The sequence below is a fragment of the Malaya genurostris genome, chromosome 2, assembly GCF_030247185.1.
Source record: "Malaya genurostris strain Urasoe2022 chromosome 2, Malgen_1.1, whole genome shotgun sequence".
Classification (NCBI taxonomy): Eukaryota; Metazoa; Arthropoda; class Insecta; order Diptera; family Culicidae; genus Malaya; species Malaya genurostris.
The window spans coordinates 148,611,484-148,629,888 of NC_080571.1; the positions used below are offsets into that span (position 1 = coordinate 148,611,484).

The 18,405-nt window shown below is 32.5% G+C and overlaps 1 protein-coding gene across 1 annotated transcript in view; it reads left to right on the top strand.

Moving 5' to 3' along the window:
• Nucleotides 1-7,674: 7,674 nt before the first annotated feature.
• The window catches only part of LOC131428893 (probable cyclin-dependent serine/threonine-protein kinase DDB_G0292550), a gene marked incomplete at both ends in the record, with an annotated part of 11,074 nt that continues 343 nt past the window's right edge, over nt 7,675-18,405 (top strand). Inside the window, 3 exons of the mRNA XM_058592953.1 lie at nt 7,675-8,046; nt 8,095-8,361; nt 9,391-10,903. Of these exons, the coding sequence (XP_058448936.1) occupies nt 7,675-8,046; nt 8,095-8,361; nt 9,391-10,903 (2,152 nt within the window). The remainder of the gene's footprint in view (nt 8,047-8,094; nt 8,362-9,390; nt 10,904-18,405) is intronic.

The following is an 18,405-nucleotide window of genomic DNA, read 5'->3' on the forward strand; positions in this document are numbered from 1 at the left end:
TTGTTTTTGAGCGAAGGCAATTTGGATGTCAGACGAGAGTAATTCAAGGCAATCATTCGTCCCTTTATTTCTACGGAAGCCAAACTGAGTATCTGACAACAAACCGTTCGTCTCGACCAAGCTGTCGAGACGTCGTAGAATAATATTTTCGAACAATTTTCTGATGCAGGACAACATTGCAATGGGTCTATATGAGTTGTGATTGGAAGCTGTTTTCCCCGGCTTTTGAATAGCGACAATAGTCAGGTGGGACAATATTTTGCTCAAGAAACTTATTGAACAATTCCATCAAACGCCTTTTTGCAAGGTCGGGCAGATTCTTCACCAAGTTGAATTTAATTCTGTCCAACCCAAGAGCGTTATTGTTACAAGACATGAGTGCTGTGGAAAATTCCATCATTGAAAAGGGACTATCAATGGAACCATTATTTGAGGAAGACTCCCTAATAATGCTATACGTAGGAACAGAATCTGGACAAACTTTCCTCGCAAAATCAAATATCCATCGATTCGAGTATGCCTCACTCTCATTTCCTACGTTACGATTCCTCATCCGTCTGGCCATATTCCAAAAAGGAGTTTGGAGGCCTTCTGTTAGACGATATACCAAGAAATCGTTTGGTTTGTGATTGTTCTGCGGCCTCCAGAATCGAACAAACGAGGAAGTCATATTCTTCAAGTGTGGGGAGCTCTTCTATTGAGTTCAAGGTACTTGAGATACTACTGTGGTATTTAATCCAGTCAACATTTTTTGTCAAATCATATGGAATATTAACTGAATTAGCAATGCCTTTGTTATTGCTAATTGAGATGATGATTGGTAAATGATCGCTACCGTGTAAATCAGGAAATACTTTCCAGGTGCAATCTAGTCGACTTGAAGTCGAGTAAAGAGATAAATCTAATTCACTTGGGCGTGCAGGAGGTCTTGGAATCCGTGTCATGCTAACCATATTCAATACAGGCATGCTAAAATTGTCGCAAATATTATATATTAGAGATGATCTGCTATCATTGTAAACGGAACCCCACATAATTCCGTGCGAATTGAAATCTTCCAGAATCAATCGTGGAGCAGGGAGGGCTTCGACCTTTTCATTAAGCTCTCGTTGTCCAACTTGAGCTCTTGGAGGAATATATACCGAAGCAATGCAAATGTCTTTTCTTTTAATGTTTATTTGACAAGCAACAACTTCTATACTAGAAGTCGAAGGAATGTTTAATCTATAAAAGGAATAACATTTCTTAGTTCCTAAAAGCCATACGCAGAGTCTCTATCGAGACGTATAAAGTTAAAGTCATTAAAATTTAAGACTATGTTTGATGTAAGCCATGTTTCGCACAAAGCAAATACATCACATTTTTGACTATGCAACAAAACTTTAAAAGAATTAAGTTTTGGCATGATGCTTCAACAATTCCACTGCAGGACAGTGATTGAATCATTTGCGGCGGATGATGAATTATCCATCAAATGATATAAATCCTGAGAGAACTGGTCATTGCTCAACTAATTGCTGATAACTATTTCAAAAATGTTCTAGCTATTGAAAGGAATGTCGTTATGATGATGGACGTCTTCCTCTGAACAGAACCTTGGGGAGTGACTTCACTATTTTCATCAGAGTCAGATTCCTCTGGCTTTAGATTTGAAAAACCGTTTTCTGTATCGAGTGGGGGACATCAATAATTGTTTTGAGCATTTCTGCATATGAGCGCTTATACCGTGCTTTTAAAGAAAGCTTAATTTTGTCTTTACGCAACTTAAATGCAGCGCTTACTGAGAGATCATGAGGACTCTCCCCACAATAAACACATTTTTCAATATCTTTATCGCAAAGATTATCCTTATGGGGCCCTTGACATTTGATACATTTAGACTTATTACTACAATAAGTACTAAATTTCTGTTTGAGCTATTAGTAGAATGTTCTCACTAATAGTACTGTTGTTGTACCGTTGAATTCCACTATATCACGTCATTACACTCTCACAAAGTCACTATTTTCACAGTCACTATTTTTCCGAAAGTGTATCAAACGTTATAATACAGATACGTATTTCGGAATGCTATTTGCATCCTTCTTCAGTGTATCGGTTTTATAAGTTTTAAACTTATGAAACCGATACACTGAAGAAGGATGCAAATAGCATTCCGAAATACGTTAAACTTATAAAACCGATACACTGAAGAAGGATGCAAATAGCATTCTGAAATACGTATCTGTATTATAACGTTTGATACACTTTCGGAAAAATAGTGACTGTGACAATAGTGACTTTGTGAGAGTGTAATGACGTGATATAGTGGAATTCAACGGTACACCAACAGTACTATTAGTACAATAAGTAGCTGTATGCCCGAATTTTTTACAGTTCGTGCAATTCATAACATGCGGTACGAAAAGCCCAACAGGAAGACGAATTTTATCGATATATTACTATATTACTCGCAACGAATCTGAGGAACGATAAGACTTATTTCCATCGACAATAGATGCTGAGTACAATTGCTTGCACTCGAGTATCTGCAAGACCTAACCCGAGCGGCGAGAGGGATATTTTAGATTTTGGCACGAAATGTCATCTATAGTTTGAACAAAAAGTTTTTTTTTCCGAACTTAGTCGATACACTTATATTTACTTCCTTTTTAATAGATTTACACTATAACACAATGACTTCCCTAAAGCACATAAACTCTGTGCCTGAACTAACATCTATCAACACCATATATCGCTCGCCGGTTGAGCGATCTTACGACGTTCGAGCAAGGCTCTAGTTAGAAATATCCCGCGGTACAAGCCACCTCTAAGTCTAGATAGAATCTATAGTTTGCAGCGCCTGCGTAACAATTGCTACATGCTATAGACTTTGGAATGGAGTCCTTCGTCCAGTTAGTACCGCCCTGCTTAACAAACCGATACTAAGTCTGATCGTGTGGTTAATCTGATTCCCCGCCTGCGTTACAAACAAGGAAATATATCGACCAAGGGATACAAAGTGGAAAATCAACGAAGAGCTCCGGTGTTTCGGAACCACTACTCTCAACAGTTGAATTAAAAAGCCCCGATAAATTCAGAAAGGACCCTTTTTATACTCGAAGAATTGCTGCCTAACCAAAAATTGTATATATTTCAGCTTTACATATATCTGGAATTTACTGCTAACTCTTATATGCGAAATGTTCTTTTCTGTCGTTTTACGTAAAGGTGTTCTAAATCACCCATACTGGGCATTCTTGGGTTACTAATATACTATCTGTACTAGCTAAGGTATAGCGAGTTATGGTTTTGGAAGATCTCTATGATATGATTTCGGCCTGATCTTGATCTATGATAAAATTAGGGCTTTTGCATGCCCCCTTACTTACTGAGCTTGATGATGCCATCAAATTGATTGCGCGGGTAGTAAATCAAAAAGTTGTGTTTTCGGAATATAAAAATTTTAGCTCTAAGATTGCCGTTACGAAAGATTACCAATTTTTTTTAAAACTGTTTACATGTAACCTTACAATGCTGTAGCATGTGCTTCCATTCCAGTCCCAGTGCCGCCTTGTAGTCGCTTTCGTCTGTACCTTATCTGTGGGGTGATCGATCGGTTGCTAGTCTCGGACTCTGGGTGCCGTGTTGTTTCCTTTCATAATAGCTCATTATTCTCTCCTGGTTCTTCGTAATGAAACATCTCGGTTAATATCCTCCGATTTACTGACCATAGTTTATGAATTAATCGCTGTCTCGTTGGAGTTTTGGGTGTCATCGAAATTACTTCATTATTCCGCACAATGTATTGAGGCTTCTGACGTATCTTCAAAATGTTTCATCTGATTCCGTGGTTGTTTTCTCCGTAATATTTTCATATGCTTCTTCATGGCTTTCAGTCAGGCCTTATGCACGCGCGCTCTTTATTTTGCGCTGAGACAAATTTATTCTCATTCTCATAAGACAATCTCGCGCATGTTACGTACTTTTGCCGCTCTCAAGAGAACTCTTTGGCACATTTACGTACCACACCAGAAACTGATGCACGCTTCGTTGTATAGTCTCATCGCATTCTGCCAAGAACGAGGCTCAAGCGCTCTCGTCGCATGAGATAGCGCGGCGCGCTCGTTTCATGCGATCTACGAGCGGTTTGTACGTTATTTTCATCCGCTTCATCTCTTCCTTTAGGATAGGACACAAGTCGCACGAGCCGCTCTAGCCACGAAAAAATAATTATAACAGTAGCTCTTACTGTGGCTCACATAGCACACAAGCTGCACTCATAAAAAATCTCGTGCGCTGTCTCGTGAGACCAATGCGCACGAGTCGCGCACAGAAGAAAATGCGATGCTCTGAAATTTCAAGCAGCACATCCTGTTTCTATGTGCTCGCTACGCGTCTCTTACACGCTTTTGGTTTGCTCTTTGAGTCAGCGCTCACGCTCACAGGATAAAAATGCGACACACACATTTTCGGTGCGCTCTCGCTGTCGCATTTGTGCACACATGAGCATTCGGAAGGCCTGCTTTCAGTTGAGCTTTAACGATGCCGACTGAGCAAAACACAGGGCAGCACCTTGTATTGTTGTGGCGCACCCGCGCAAGTCTTCTTTAATAGTATCGTCTACGTTTACTTCAATTCGTTATCATGGTCTCCAATACTGGATAAACACTTTTTTCTTAATTTTTCTGTCCCGATTTCCCCAGCTCTTGTGTTCATCTTTCTGACATCTTGATGGTTCCACGGTTCCCTTTGTCTTCAACTTGCCACCGCATTCGGCCACACCCTCTCGTTCGCTTAGGTAGCTTTGCTATGCTACTGACATCCTTCCGTCTTGCACGACCGCGATGAATACGTTGTCCAGGGCTCCGATTTTGTTTACAAATAATCTACTAATAAACTTGCATACGCATGGATGTAACTTGTATCTAACACTCAATTGCTATCCTTTCTATAATATATTGTTTCCACCGCGTTTATATATAAATTAATTTTCGTAAACAATTGTAGGATCGTGATTTTTTATTCCTTCATATTATTTTTGTATACTCTTTCTATCTAACATATATAATCTATCTTTGGTAATCAACATACTATTAGCTTTCCTTTATCCTGTAAAAGTAGAACGTTTCGTTAGAGTTGTGGCATGGGAAGATTGTTGCAGATGTCCGTTTTCTATAAATCTATTGTTTCTACTCAAATTATTATACTTTTTTTCATTGGTTCTGTAACTCGCTTCCATGCGATATTTCAGCTCATCGTACCATGAATGCTTAGATATTGCTTATCTCTATTCATCAACTTGTTTTCCTTCATTTGCCTCTGGTAATTGCTTTTTGCCTTTCTCATATAGAAAGGCTATGCAATCACTGTGAAAATCGACTTTTTAACCGAAGCCCGGAGGGCCGAATGTCATATACCATTCGACTCAGCTCGACGAACTGAGCAAATGTCTGTGTGTGTCCGTCAGTGCGTGTGTGTGTATATGTGTGTGTATGTAACAAAAATATGCACTCACTTTTCTCAGAGATGGCTAAACCGATTTTCACAAACAAAGATTCAAATGAAGGGTATTATGGTCCCATAGCCTGCTATTGAATTTCATTCCGAGATGGCTTATGCAGCAGCCCTAATTATTCCATAGAAATCTATATCTTAGCTAGTACAGACAGTAGACCAGGAGAGTTATTGTAATGCCCACGACTGGCTATTTCAACATATTGCATCAGCCAGAAAAAACTGTATCACCGATCGAATTAATTGATTATGTACATAAGCGACGCGATCGCAGTGAATTCACGTAGGTAGTTATAGGTGGTAGTTAGTCCACCAGACATATATATATATATATATATATATATATATATATATATATATATATATATATATATATATATATATATATATATATATATATATATATATATATATATATATATATATATATATATATATATATATATATATATATATATATATATATATATATGTATATATATATATATATATATATATATATATATATATATATATATATATATATATATATATATATATATATATATATATATATATATCGGGGCTTCTTGGTTCAACTGTTGGACCCAGAACATCGGATCTCGTCGTTGGTTTTTTCCACTTTGCATCCGTTGGTCGATCTACTTCCTTGTTTGTAACGCAGGCGGGGAATCAGATTAACCAGACGACCAGAATTAGTATCGGCTTGTAACGCAGGACGGTACTAACTGGACGAAGGACTCCACCCCAAAGACTATAAGCGTGTAGCATTTGTTGCGCAGGTGCTGCAAACTATAGATTCCATCTAGACTTAGAGGTGGCTTGTGCCGCAGGACATCTCTAACTAGAACCTTGCTCGACCGTCGGTTAACCGGTAGAAGTGATTACCGTAGAAGTTAGGGCCGAAGTTAGGTCAGGCACAAAATTATGTGCTGTAGGACAGTTAGGGCATTAAAGTGGAAAAATTATTAGAAGAAATAAAAGAAAAAAAAAGGAATTTAAAGTGCGGTCTATAAGTGCATTGAAAGAAATACCCCTCTCGCCGCTCGGGCAACGCACTTAACCGATTTTCACAAACCAATATTCAAATAGAAGGTATTATGATCCCATAGCTTGCTATTTAATTTCATTTGAATGTGACTTCCGGTTCCGGAGTTATATGGTAATATGTGAAAATTTGAGAAAAAGTTTACACTCAATTATCTCTGGAACTACTCAACCGATTTTCGCAAACTGAGAAATGAAGGGTCTTATAATATCCTAAAAATTTATAGAACATTTTATCTAGATCTGACTTCCGGTTCCGGAACTAAAGCGTGATAAGTGGAAAATTACCAACTTTATTAGTATTTTTCCACGAACGATGGCTAAAAACAGGTACAAATCCCATAAAACTGTCTGATAAATTCTTCTAGTTTTTAGAGCTCGTTAGTTTGTGGGCATGGAAACTTAATTCGGCACTACTGGTTCCCTCTTTTCCTGTTCCGAGAGCACCGAAAGTGGAGAAGAAAAACTCCTAAAACTAAATTCACTTCGATTTCTTTGCGATGCTTGAACCGATTTGCACAAATCTTGATGTGAATCAAAGCTCATACTGTGTCTAAAGCTACTGTAAAATTTCATCCGGATCCGACTTCCGGTTCCGCAGTTACAGGGCGATGAGTATCAAAGTTTTCAAATCGCCATATAGAGTGACAATATGTACAACACCGAAAGAAGAAGAAAACACAAAACTAACAAGGCGTGCTTTGTTATGTTTCGTACACGTTGTGTAGTGATGTCAATAATAATAATAATAATAATAATAATAATAATAATAATAATAATAATAATAATAATAATAATAATAATAATAATAATAGTAATAATAATAATAATAATAATAATAATAATAATAGTAATAATAATACTAATAATAACAATAACAATAATAATAATAATAATAATAATAATAATAATAATAATAATAATAATAATAATAGTAATAATAATAATAATAATAATAATAGTAATAATAATAATGATAATAATAATTATGATAGTAATAATAATACTAATAATAACAATAACAATAACAATAACAATAACAATAACAATAACAATAACAATAACAATAACAATAACAATAACAATAACAATAACAATAACAATAACAATAACAATAACAATAACAATAACAATAACAATAACAATAACAATAACAATAACAATAACAATAACAATAACAATAACAATAACAATAACAATAACAATAACAATAACAATAACAATAACAATAACAATAACAATAACAATAACAATAACAATAACAATAACAATAACAATAACAATAACAATAACAATAACAATAACAATAACAATAACAATAACAATAACAATAACAATAACAATAACAATAACAATAACAATAACAATAACAATAACAATAACAATAACAATAACAATAACAATAACAATAACAATAACAATAACAATAACAATAACAATAACAATAACAATAACAATAACAATAACAATAACAATAACAATAACAATAACAATAACAATAACAATAACAATAACAATAACAATAACAATAACAATAACAATAACAATAACAATAACAATAACAATAACAATAACAATAACAATAACAATAACAATAACAATAACAATAACAATAACAATAACAATAACAATAACAATAACAATAACAATAACAATAACAATAACAATAACAATAACAATAACAATAACAATAACAATAACAATAACAATAACAATAACAATAACAATAACAATAACAATAACAATAACAATAACAATAACAATAACAATAACAATAACAATAACAATAACAATAACAATAACAATAACAATAACAATAACAATAACAATAACAATAACAATAACAATAACAATAACAATAACAATAACAATAACAATAACAATAACAATAACAATAACAATAACAATAACAATAACAATAACAATAACAATAACAATAACAATAACAATAACAATAACAATAACAATAACAATAACAATAACAATAACAATAACAATAACAATAACAATAACAATAACAATAACAATAACAATAACAATAACAATAACAATAACAATAACAATAACAATAACAATAACAATAACAATAACAATAACAATAACAATAACAATAACAATAACAATAACAATAACAATAACAATAACAATAACAATAACAATAACAATAACAATAACAATAACAATAACAATAACAATAACAATAACAATAACAATAACAATAACAATAACAATAACAATAACAATAACAATAACAATAACAATAACAATAACAATAACAATAACAATAACAATAACAATAACAATAACAATAACAATAACAATAACAATAACAATAACAATAACAATAACAATAACAATAACAATAACAATAACAATAACAATAACAATAACAATAACAATAACAATAACAATAACAATAACAATAACAATAACAATAACAATAACAATAACAATAACAATAACAATAACAATAACAATAACAATAACAATAACAATAACAATAACAATAACAATAACAATAACAATAACAATAACAATAACAATAACAATAACAATAACAATAACAATAACAATAACAATAACAATAACAATAACAATAACAATAACAATAACAATAACAATAACAATAACAATAACAATAACAATAACAATAACAATAACAATAACAATAACAATAACAATAACAATAACAATAACAATAACAATAACAATAACAATAACAATAACAATAACAATAACAATAACAATAACAATAACAATAACAATAACAATAACAATAACAATAACAATAACAATAACAATAACAATAACAATAACAATAACAATAACAATAACAATAACAATAACAATAACAATAACAATAACAATAACAATAACAATAACAATAACAATAACAATAACAATAACAATAACAATAACAATAACAATAACAATAACAATAACAATAACAATAACAATAACAATAACAATAACAATAACAATAACAATAACAATAACAATAACAATAACAATAACAATAACAATAACAATAACAATAACAATAACAATAACAATAACAATAACAATAACAATAACAATAACAATAACAATAACAATAACAATAACAATAACAATAACAATAACAATAACAATAACAATAACAATAACAATAACAATAACAATAACAATAACAATAACAATAACAATAACAATAACAATAACAATAACAATAACAATAACAATAACAATAACAATAACAATAACAATAACAATAACAATAACAATAACAATAACAATAACAATAACAATAACAATAACAATAACAATAACAATAACAATAACAATAACAATAACAATAACAATAACAATAACAATAACAATAACAATAACAATAACAATAACAATAACAATAACAATAACAATAACAATAACAATAACAATAACAATAACAATAACAATAACAATAACAATAACAATAACAATAACAATAACAATAACAATAACAATAACAATAACAATAACAATAACAATAACAATAACAATAACAATAACAATAACAATAACAATAACAATAACAATAACAATAACAATAACAATAACAATAACAATAACAATAACAATAACAATAACAATAACAATAACAATAACAATAACAATAACAATAACAATAACAATAACAATAACAATAACAATAACAATAACAATAACAATAACAATAACAATAACAATAACAATAACAATAACAATAACAATAACAATAACAATAACAATAACAATAACAATAACAATAACAATAACAATAACAATAACAATAACAATAACAATAACAATAACAATAACAATAACAATAACAATAACAATAACAATAACAATAACAATAACAATAACAATAACAATAACAATAACAATAACAATAACAATAACAATAACAATAACAATAACAATAACAATAACAATAACAATAACAATAACAATAACAATAACAATAACAATAACAATAACAATAACAATAACAATAACAATAACAATAACAATAACAATAACAATAACAATAACAATAACAATAACAATAACAATAACAATAACAATAACAATAACAATAACAATAACAATAACAATAACAATAACAATAACAATAACAATAACAATAACAATAACAATAACAATAACAATAACAATAACAATAACAATAACAATAACAATAACAATAACAATAACAATAACAATAACAATAACAATAACAATAACAATAACAATAACAATAACAATAACAATAACAATAACAATAACAATAACAATAACAATAACAATAACAATAACAATAACAATAACAATAACAATAACAATAACAATAACAATAACAATAACAGTAACAGTAACAGTAACAGTAACAGTAACAGTAACAGTAACAGTAACAGTAACAGTAACAGTAACAGTAACAGTAACAGTAACAGTAACAGTAACAGTAACAGTAACAGTAACAGTAACAGTAACAGTAACAGTAACAGTAACAGTAACAGTAACAGTAACAGTAACAGTAACAGTAACAGTAACAGTAACAGTAACAGTAACAGTAACAGTAACAGTAACAGTAACAGTAACAGTAACAGTAACAGTAACAGTAACAGTAACAGTAACAGTAACAGTAACAGTAACAGTAACAGTAACAGTAACAGTAACAGTAACAGTAACAGTAACAGTAACAGTAACAGTAACAGTAACAGTAACAGTAACAGTAACAGTAACAGTAACAGTAACAGTAACAGTAACAGTAACAGTAACAGTAACAGTAACAGTAACAGTAACAGTAACAGTAACAGTAACAGTAACAGTAACAGTAACAGTAACAGTAACAGTAACAGTAACAGTAACAGTAACAGTAACAGTAACAGTAACAGTAACAGTAACAGTAACAGTAACAGTAACAGTAACAGTAACAGTAACAGTAACAGTAACAGTAACAGTAACAGTAACAGTAACAGTAACAGTAACAGTAACAGTAACAGTAACAGTAACAGTAACAGTAACAGTAACAGTAACAGTAACAGTAACAGTAACAGTAACAGTAACAGTAACAGTAACAGTAACAGTAACAGTAACAGTAACAGTAACAGTAACAGTAACAGTAACAGTAACAGTAACAGTAACAGTAACAGTAACAGTAACAGTAACAGTAACAGTAACAGTAACAGTAACAGTAACAGTAACAGTAACAGTAACAGTAACAGTAACAGTAACAGTAACAGTAACAGTAACAGTAACAGTAACAGTAACAGTAACAGTAACAGTAACAGTAACAGTAACAGTAACAGTAACAGTAACAGTAACAGTAACAGTAACAGTAACAGTAACAGTAACAGTAACAGTAACAGTAACAGTAACAGTAACAGTAACAGTAACAGTAACAGTAACAGTAACAGTAACAGTAACAGTAACAGTAACAGTAACAGTAACAGTAACAGTAACAGTAACAGTAACAGGAACAGTAACAGCAACAGCAACAGCAACAGCAACAGCAACAGCAACAGTAACAGTAACAGTAACAGTAACAGTAACAGTAACAGTAACAGTAACAGTAACAGTAACAGTAACAGTAACAGTAACAATAACACTAACACTAACACTAACACTAACACTAACACTAACACTAACACTAACACTAACACTAACACTAACACTAACACTAACACTAACACTAACACTAACACTAACACTAACACTAACACTAACACTAACACTAACACTAACACTAACACTAACACTAACACTAACACTAACACTAACACTAACACTAACACTAACACTAACACTAACACTAACACTAACACTAACACTAACACTAACACTAACACTAACACTAATACTAACACTAACACTAACACTAACACTAACACTAACACTAACACTAACACTAACACTAACACTAACACTAATACTAACACTAACACTAACACTAACACTAACACTAACACTAACACTAACACTAACACTAACACTAACACTAACACTAACACTAACACTAACACTAACACTAACACTAACACTAACACTAACACTAACACTAACACTAACACTAACACTAACACTAACACTAACACTAACACTAACACTAACACTAACACTAACACTAACACTAACACTAACACTAACACTAACACTAACACTAACACTAACACTAACACTAACACTAACACTAACACTAACACTAACACTAACACTAACACTAACACTAACACTAACACTAACACTAACACTAACACTAACACTAACACTAACACTAACACTAACACTAACACTAACACTAACACTAACACTAACACTAACACTAACACTAACACTAACACTAACACTAACACTAACACTAACACTAACACTAACACTAACACTAACACTAACACTAACACTAACACTAACACTAACACTAACACTAACACTAACACTAACACTAACACTAACACTAACACTAACACTAACACTAACACTAACACTAACACTAACACTAACACTAACACTAACACTAACACTAACACTAACACTAACACTAACACTAACACTAACACTAACACTAACACTAACACTAACACTAACACTAACACTAACACTAACACTAACACTAACACTAACACTAACACTAACACTAACACTAACACTAACACTAACACTAACACTAACACTAACACTAACACTAACACTAACACTAACACTAACACTAACACTAACACTAACACTAACACTAACACTAACACTAACACTAACACTAACACTAACACTAACACTAACACTAACACTAACACTAACACTAACACTAACACTAACACTAACACTAACACTAACACTAACACTAACACTAACACTAACACTAACACTAACACTAACACTAACACTAACACTAACACTAACACTAACACTAACACTAACACTAACACTAACACTAACACTAACACTAACACTAACACTAACACTAACACTAACACTAACACTAACACTAACACTAACACTAACACTAACACTAACACTAACACTAACACTAACACTAACACTAACACTAACACTAACACTAACACTAACACTAACACTAACACTAACACTAACACTAACACTAACACTAACACTAACACTAACACTAACACTAACACTAACACTAACACTAACACTAACACTAACACTAACACTAACACTAACACTAACACTAACACTAACACTAACACTAACACTAACACTAACACTAACACTAACACTAACACTAACACTAACACTAACACTAACACTAACACTAACACTAACACTAACACTAACACTAACACTAACACTAACACTAACACTAACACTAACACTAACACTAACACTAACACTAACACTAACACTAACACTAACACTAACACTAACACTAACACTAACACTAACACTAACACTAACACTAACACTAACAGTAACAGTAACAGTAACAGTAACAGTAACAGTAACAGTAACAGTAACAGTAACAGTAACAGTAACAGTAACAGTAACAGTAACAGTAACAGTAACAGTAACAGTAACAGTAACAGTAACAGTAACAGTAACAGTAACAGTAACAGTAACAGTAACAGTAACAGTAACAGTAACAGTAACAGTAACAGTAACAGTAACAGTAACAGTAACAGTAACAGTAACAGTAACAGTAACAGTAACAGTAACAGTAACAGTAACAGTAACAGTAACAGTAACAGTAACAGTAACAGTAACAGTAACAATACCAATAGCAATAGCAATAGCAATAACAATCATAATAATAATAAGAATATATAATACAATGTAATATAATTCAATTCAATATATAACAACAAACAACAGAACCACATGTGGCAATATACTACCATAAATATTGCACTTTACACCACTACAAGCTATTTCGCACCCTCTCATTCTGCTACTAACACAGAAGGCGATAGCACCCAGTCGACGCCGTTCTTTTGACCAAATGTCATCATAGACGCTCGGGGAGGCATGAGATAGGAACTTGTGAGAACTTAGTTATTTCACCATTTGACGACCAGCAGATCAAAATCAATGTGGTGAGCAAAAAAAAAATTCTCACAAGCAAAACGCTCTGTACCTTTTTCCTCAACCGCTCTGTATTTTTTGGTGCTAAACTGTGCTCGATTTCTAATATCTGTGATTTTTTCCAGAATCTGTGAAAATCTGTGACCATTTTCAGAAATCTGTGAAAATCTGTGTCATTTTTAAAATCTGTGCAGAAAATTGAAAATCTGTGAAACACAGATTAATCTGTGAACCTGGCATCCCTGGGGATGTGCTACGTTTTCAACAAAGCGTCTAAAGGACTATTCATACATTTCAGTTCCGTGACGGTTCAGTGAAGGTGCCTTCAGTGCGCCGTCAGTTTTCTTTTTTTTATCGGAACCCTCCCGTACCGTTTCCGTGCTGTTTCCGTTCCGACACAGCCAATGGAATTACATACCGACATCAGTGAAAATAAAACATATCGGTGACGACAAATTTAAGTTTGCCGGACGGACGCTACACTGACGGCGAGCTGCACTGAAACGGCACGGTACCGGATAGGTGTAAATGCGCGCATAGAAAACGAATGAAAAAATATCAGTATCCGTGCACGGTGTCGTGCCGGCACTGAACCGGACCGGATATGTGTGAATAGTCCTTAAACGTATAATGAGAAATGTTTTACACCGCGAAACAAAGGGGATGATAAAAGTGAAAACGTGTTGACCAGCTGTATCTTAGCTTATTTTTGTCCGATATAGAAAGTTTTATTATCTTTAGAAAGGTACTATCCTTTATAATAAAATCTCTTAAGGATAATGCAAAATAGAGTTGTTATCTCAAAGTTATCCTAACAAGTAAATAAACTCTTTTTGACTGGCGATATCTCAACGGTTGGAATCATCAAGTAGTATTTCTGATCAAACTCTCTTTCACAAATTCAAGCATGATCGGAACCTCTTAATTATATTTTGCATGTTTTTAATGTTCAAAGCGATAACATATATATTTCTAAGTACCAAGAAACTACATTGGATAATAGCTACATTTTAATATAGTAATTAGTTGGGTCTTATACCAGTTATATTTTGAAATAATTTTCGATTCACTGAAACAACTTGAACAAATCGATGTTTTTGCTGATTTTTTTCCGAACCTTGGGTGCGTTGAACATGTAGTGAAAAGTGTAAAGCAAATATAAAATATTTAATATCTAATGGTCATATCTGGTATCAGATAAAATGTTTAAAAAGAATATAAATATTCATTGGCAAAGAAATTTGAGGAGTACGTGAAACTTATAGATGAAAGCAGAGCAAGCATCTAATCCTTTCTAAACATCAATCGGTTTACTTCATTCCTGTCATATTTCTGGAAGAAAAGAATACCGTTGTGTCTAAAATATTCCAAATGATATTTTTACATTCCTTGCTAAATCACAAGAACAGTGGTTGAGTATTTTTAATAATACATTTAGTGAACTATCACTTTTCATTCCCTTGATATTCGAAATTTGTTCATTTTGTAACCTACATTTACAAACTTCTACGGGAGTTAGTTTATTGAATAAACTGATATAAGCGATAATCTATAGAAATATAACATTTGCTTTATATTGTTTTTGACCTACAAACGACAACTTCTCAAAAACCCAAGCAATGTTGATTTTTGTGCCCTCGAAGTAAAGTCTCGGTATTACATTCCTTCCGTGCACTGCTAATGCTATGATCCTATTTATACTAAGAATCTTTACAAGCCAAGTAAGACTAGCGCCTTATGAATTGAACCGCCAACCCGGGAGGTTCTCTCAAAAAATCCTGTTTCAACCCACCTCGTTACACCACCATTCTTACTACCAGTAAATTGAAAATTTAAGCAAGTTTCAGTCCAGATTTTCTTACTACAACTATCCACACTTATAAATCTGATCAGCTACAAAGATATTTTTTACGTATTTTACAACGTCGTTTCAAATGAAAGTTTGAAAATTTTAAAAATCTTTCTGAAATTGGGTTCGTTTGCAATTTCATGTCCACTTATGAAACCTTAAACCCTTTGACTTAGTATTGAGATGGATTAGCCCGGTTTACTCATCCTAGAGAAATCGAAATAACTTCCGTTTTTTATAGTTTTTGACCATTTTTACCGATACTTCCAGACTCCGAGAAAATTATGTGCATGGGAATGTCACATACACACAGGCATTCTAGGATCCCGATGATCTGATTCGAATGATATACGTTAGCTTGGACAAAATTTCACCGGAACACTGTCTTGATTTTGAAACTATGAATCATAAAATATCAAGAGTGTTTCATCCATCTTTTTTATTTTTCCCGAACAAATAACAAAATGGGAATTAGGTAGAGCTGTAAACATTTCGCATGCTTGCTTGAACCTGCCTGTCAGTTTTTTTACAAGAGTGCATCAGATTCGTATCAAAAATTTTAACGTGAACGTTTTGCCTTTCTTTATAGAAAGGTATTAGAATTACTGGAAAAACCGACTTTAGAACGGAGCCCCGGAGACCCATAGTGTTATATACCATTCGACGAGATCGAAAAATGTGTGTGTGCGTGTGTGTGTGTGTGTGTGTGTCAAATAATAATCTCACTAGGTTTTCTCGGAGATGGCTGAACCGATTTTGACTTAGATTCTTAGAAACTTAGATTCAATGGTTTCAGACATGGTTTTAGATTAGCGTCACTCTTTTCAAACAAATATGCAAGGCAAATGCCAAGCGCTTGGTTGGAAAAATGACTTGTGACATAAACACTGAAGCATGCTTTTGTGAACTACTCGAATCAATCTGAATCAATTGGTGTCAAAAATGATCTCAAATTTGTATCCGACATTATTTAATAAAAAGATAAACAATATTTTCATAAGACTGTTACGAAGAAAGAGAAAGGCATGACCACACCACTAGGTGGATTAGGAAAGATTTTTCTTTATTGACTTGGACAGGCTGGAACTTTTTTCAATCAGTCATCAATTTATCTGATGGCCTGATACTCCTGTTTCTTTAACTGATCCCATATTCAAAAGGTACACTGCGTTATCTCTAAGATGCCAAGGGCATCTAGCTACATGAAACTTGGATAATTTCATTATTTCTTATATTGTCGAATTTGGGTCGAGGTAATAAACGCTGGAGGATCGTTAGTGGTCGGTAGTAGCTGGTAGGTTGAATCTTACATGATAAGTTATCCAGGTAATGTTGGTACGTATCGACGGTGGCCGCATCTTTCTGTCCGTGTGAGTCTAACGCCATAAATTCCGGAAACGCCATAAATTCCGAAGGGCCAACGAGTGGCCCTTATGATTAGAGATGGGCAATTCGCTCCTGAGGTGTTCCAGTGAATCGAATCATTGAAGTGAGCTGACAGCTCACAGCTCTTTTCAAAAGAACCGCAGCTCACCAGCTCACTCATTTGCTACCCAGTTCACTGCATTATGACAAAGGGAACACGCTACGAACTGATCGGATCTTCGGCTCTTTAAGAGATTCAATTTAGTCGTCATCAATTAAAGATAAGTTAATTCGCATTGCATTCATTGCATCATTGCAAATCAATGATTCATTTTCGATCATGCATATGAAAGAAAACCGGTGCATAAGAAATACGGCGCACAAAATGAACCTTAAGTTCAAACTAAAAGAGCTGATGAGCTGATACATCGAATCGATTCACTTTGGTGAGCTGATCGGTTCGCAGCTGTTCACCAAAATGAGCTGTTTTGCACGCCTCTACTTATGATGTTTCAATTTTTATATTTTGAAAATATTATTTAGCTAACAGAATTGAAATAAGCCCTTGGCATCTTAGAAATTAAACAATCCTTGAAATTTTTATTATTGAATAACAAAAGGGTTAAAAT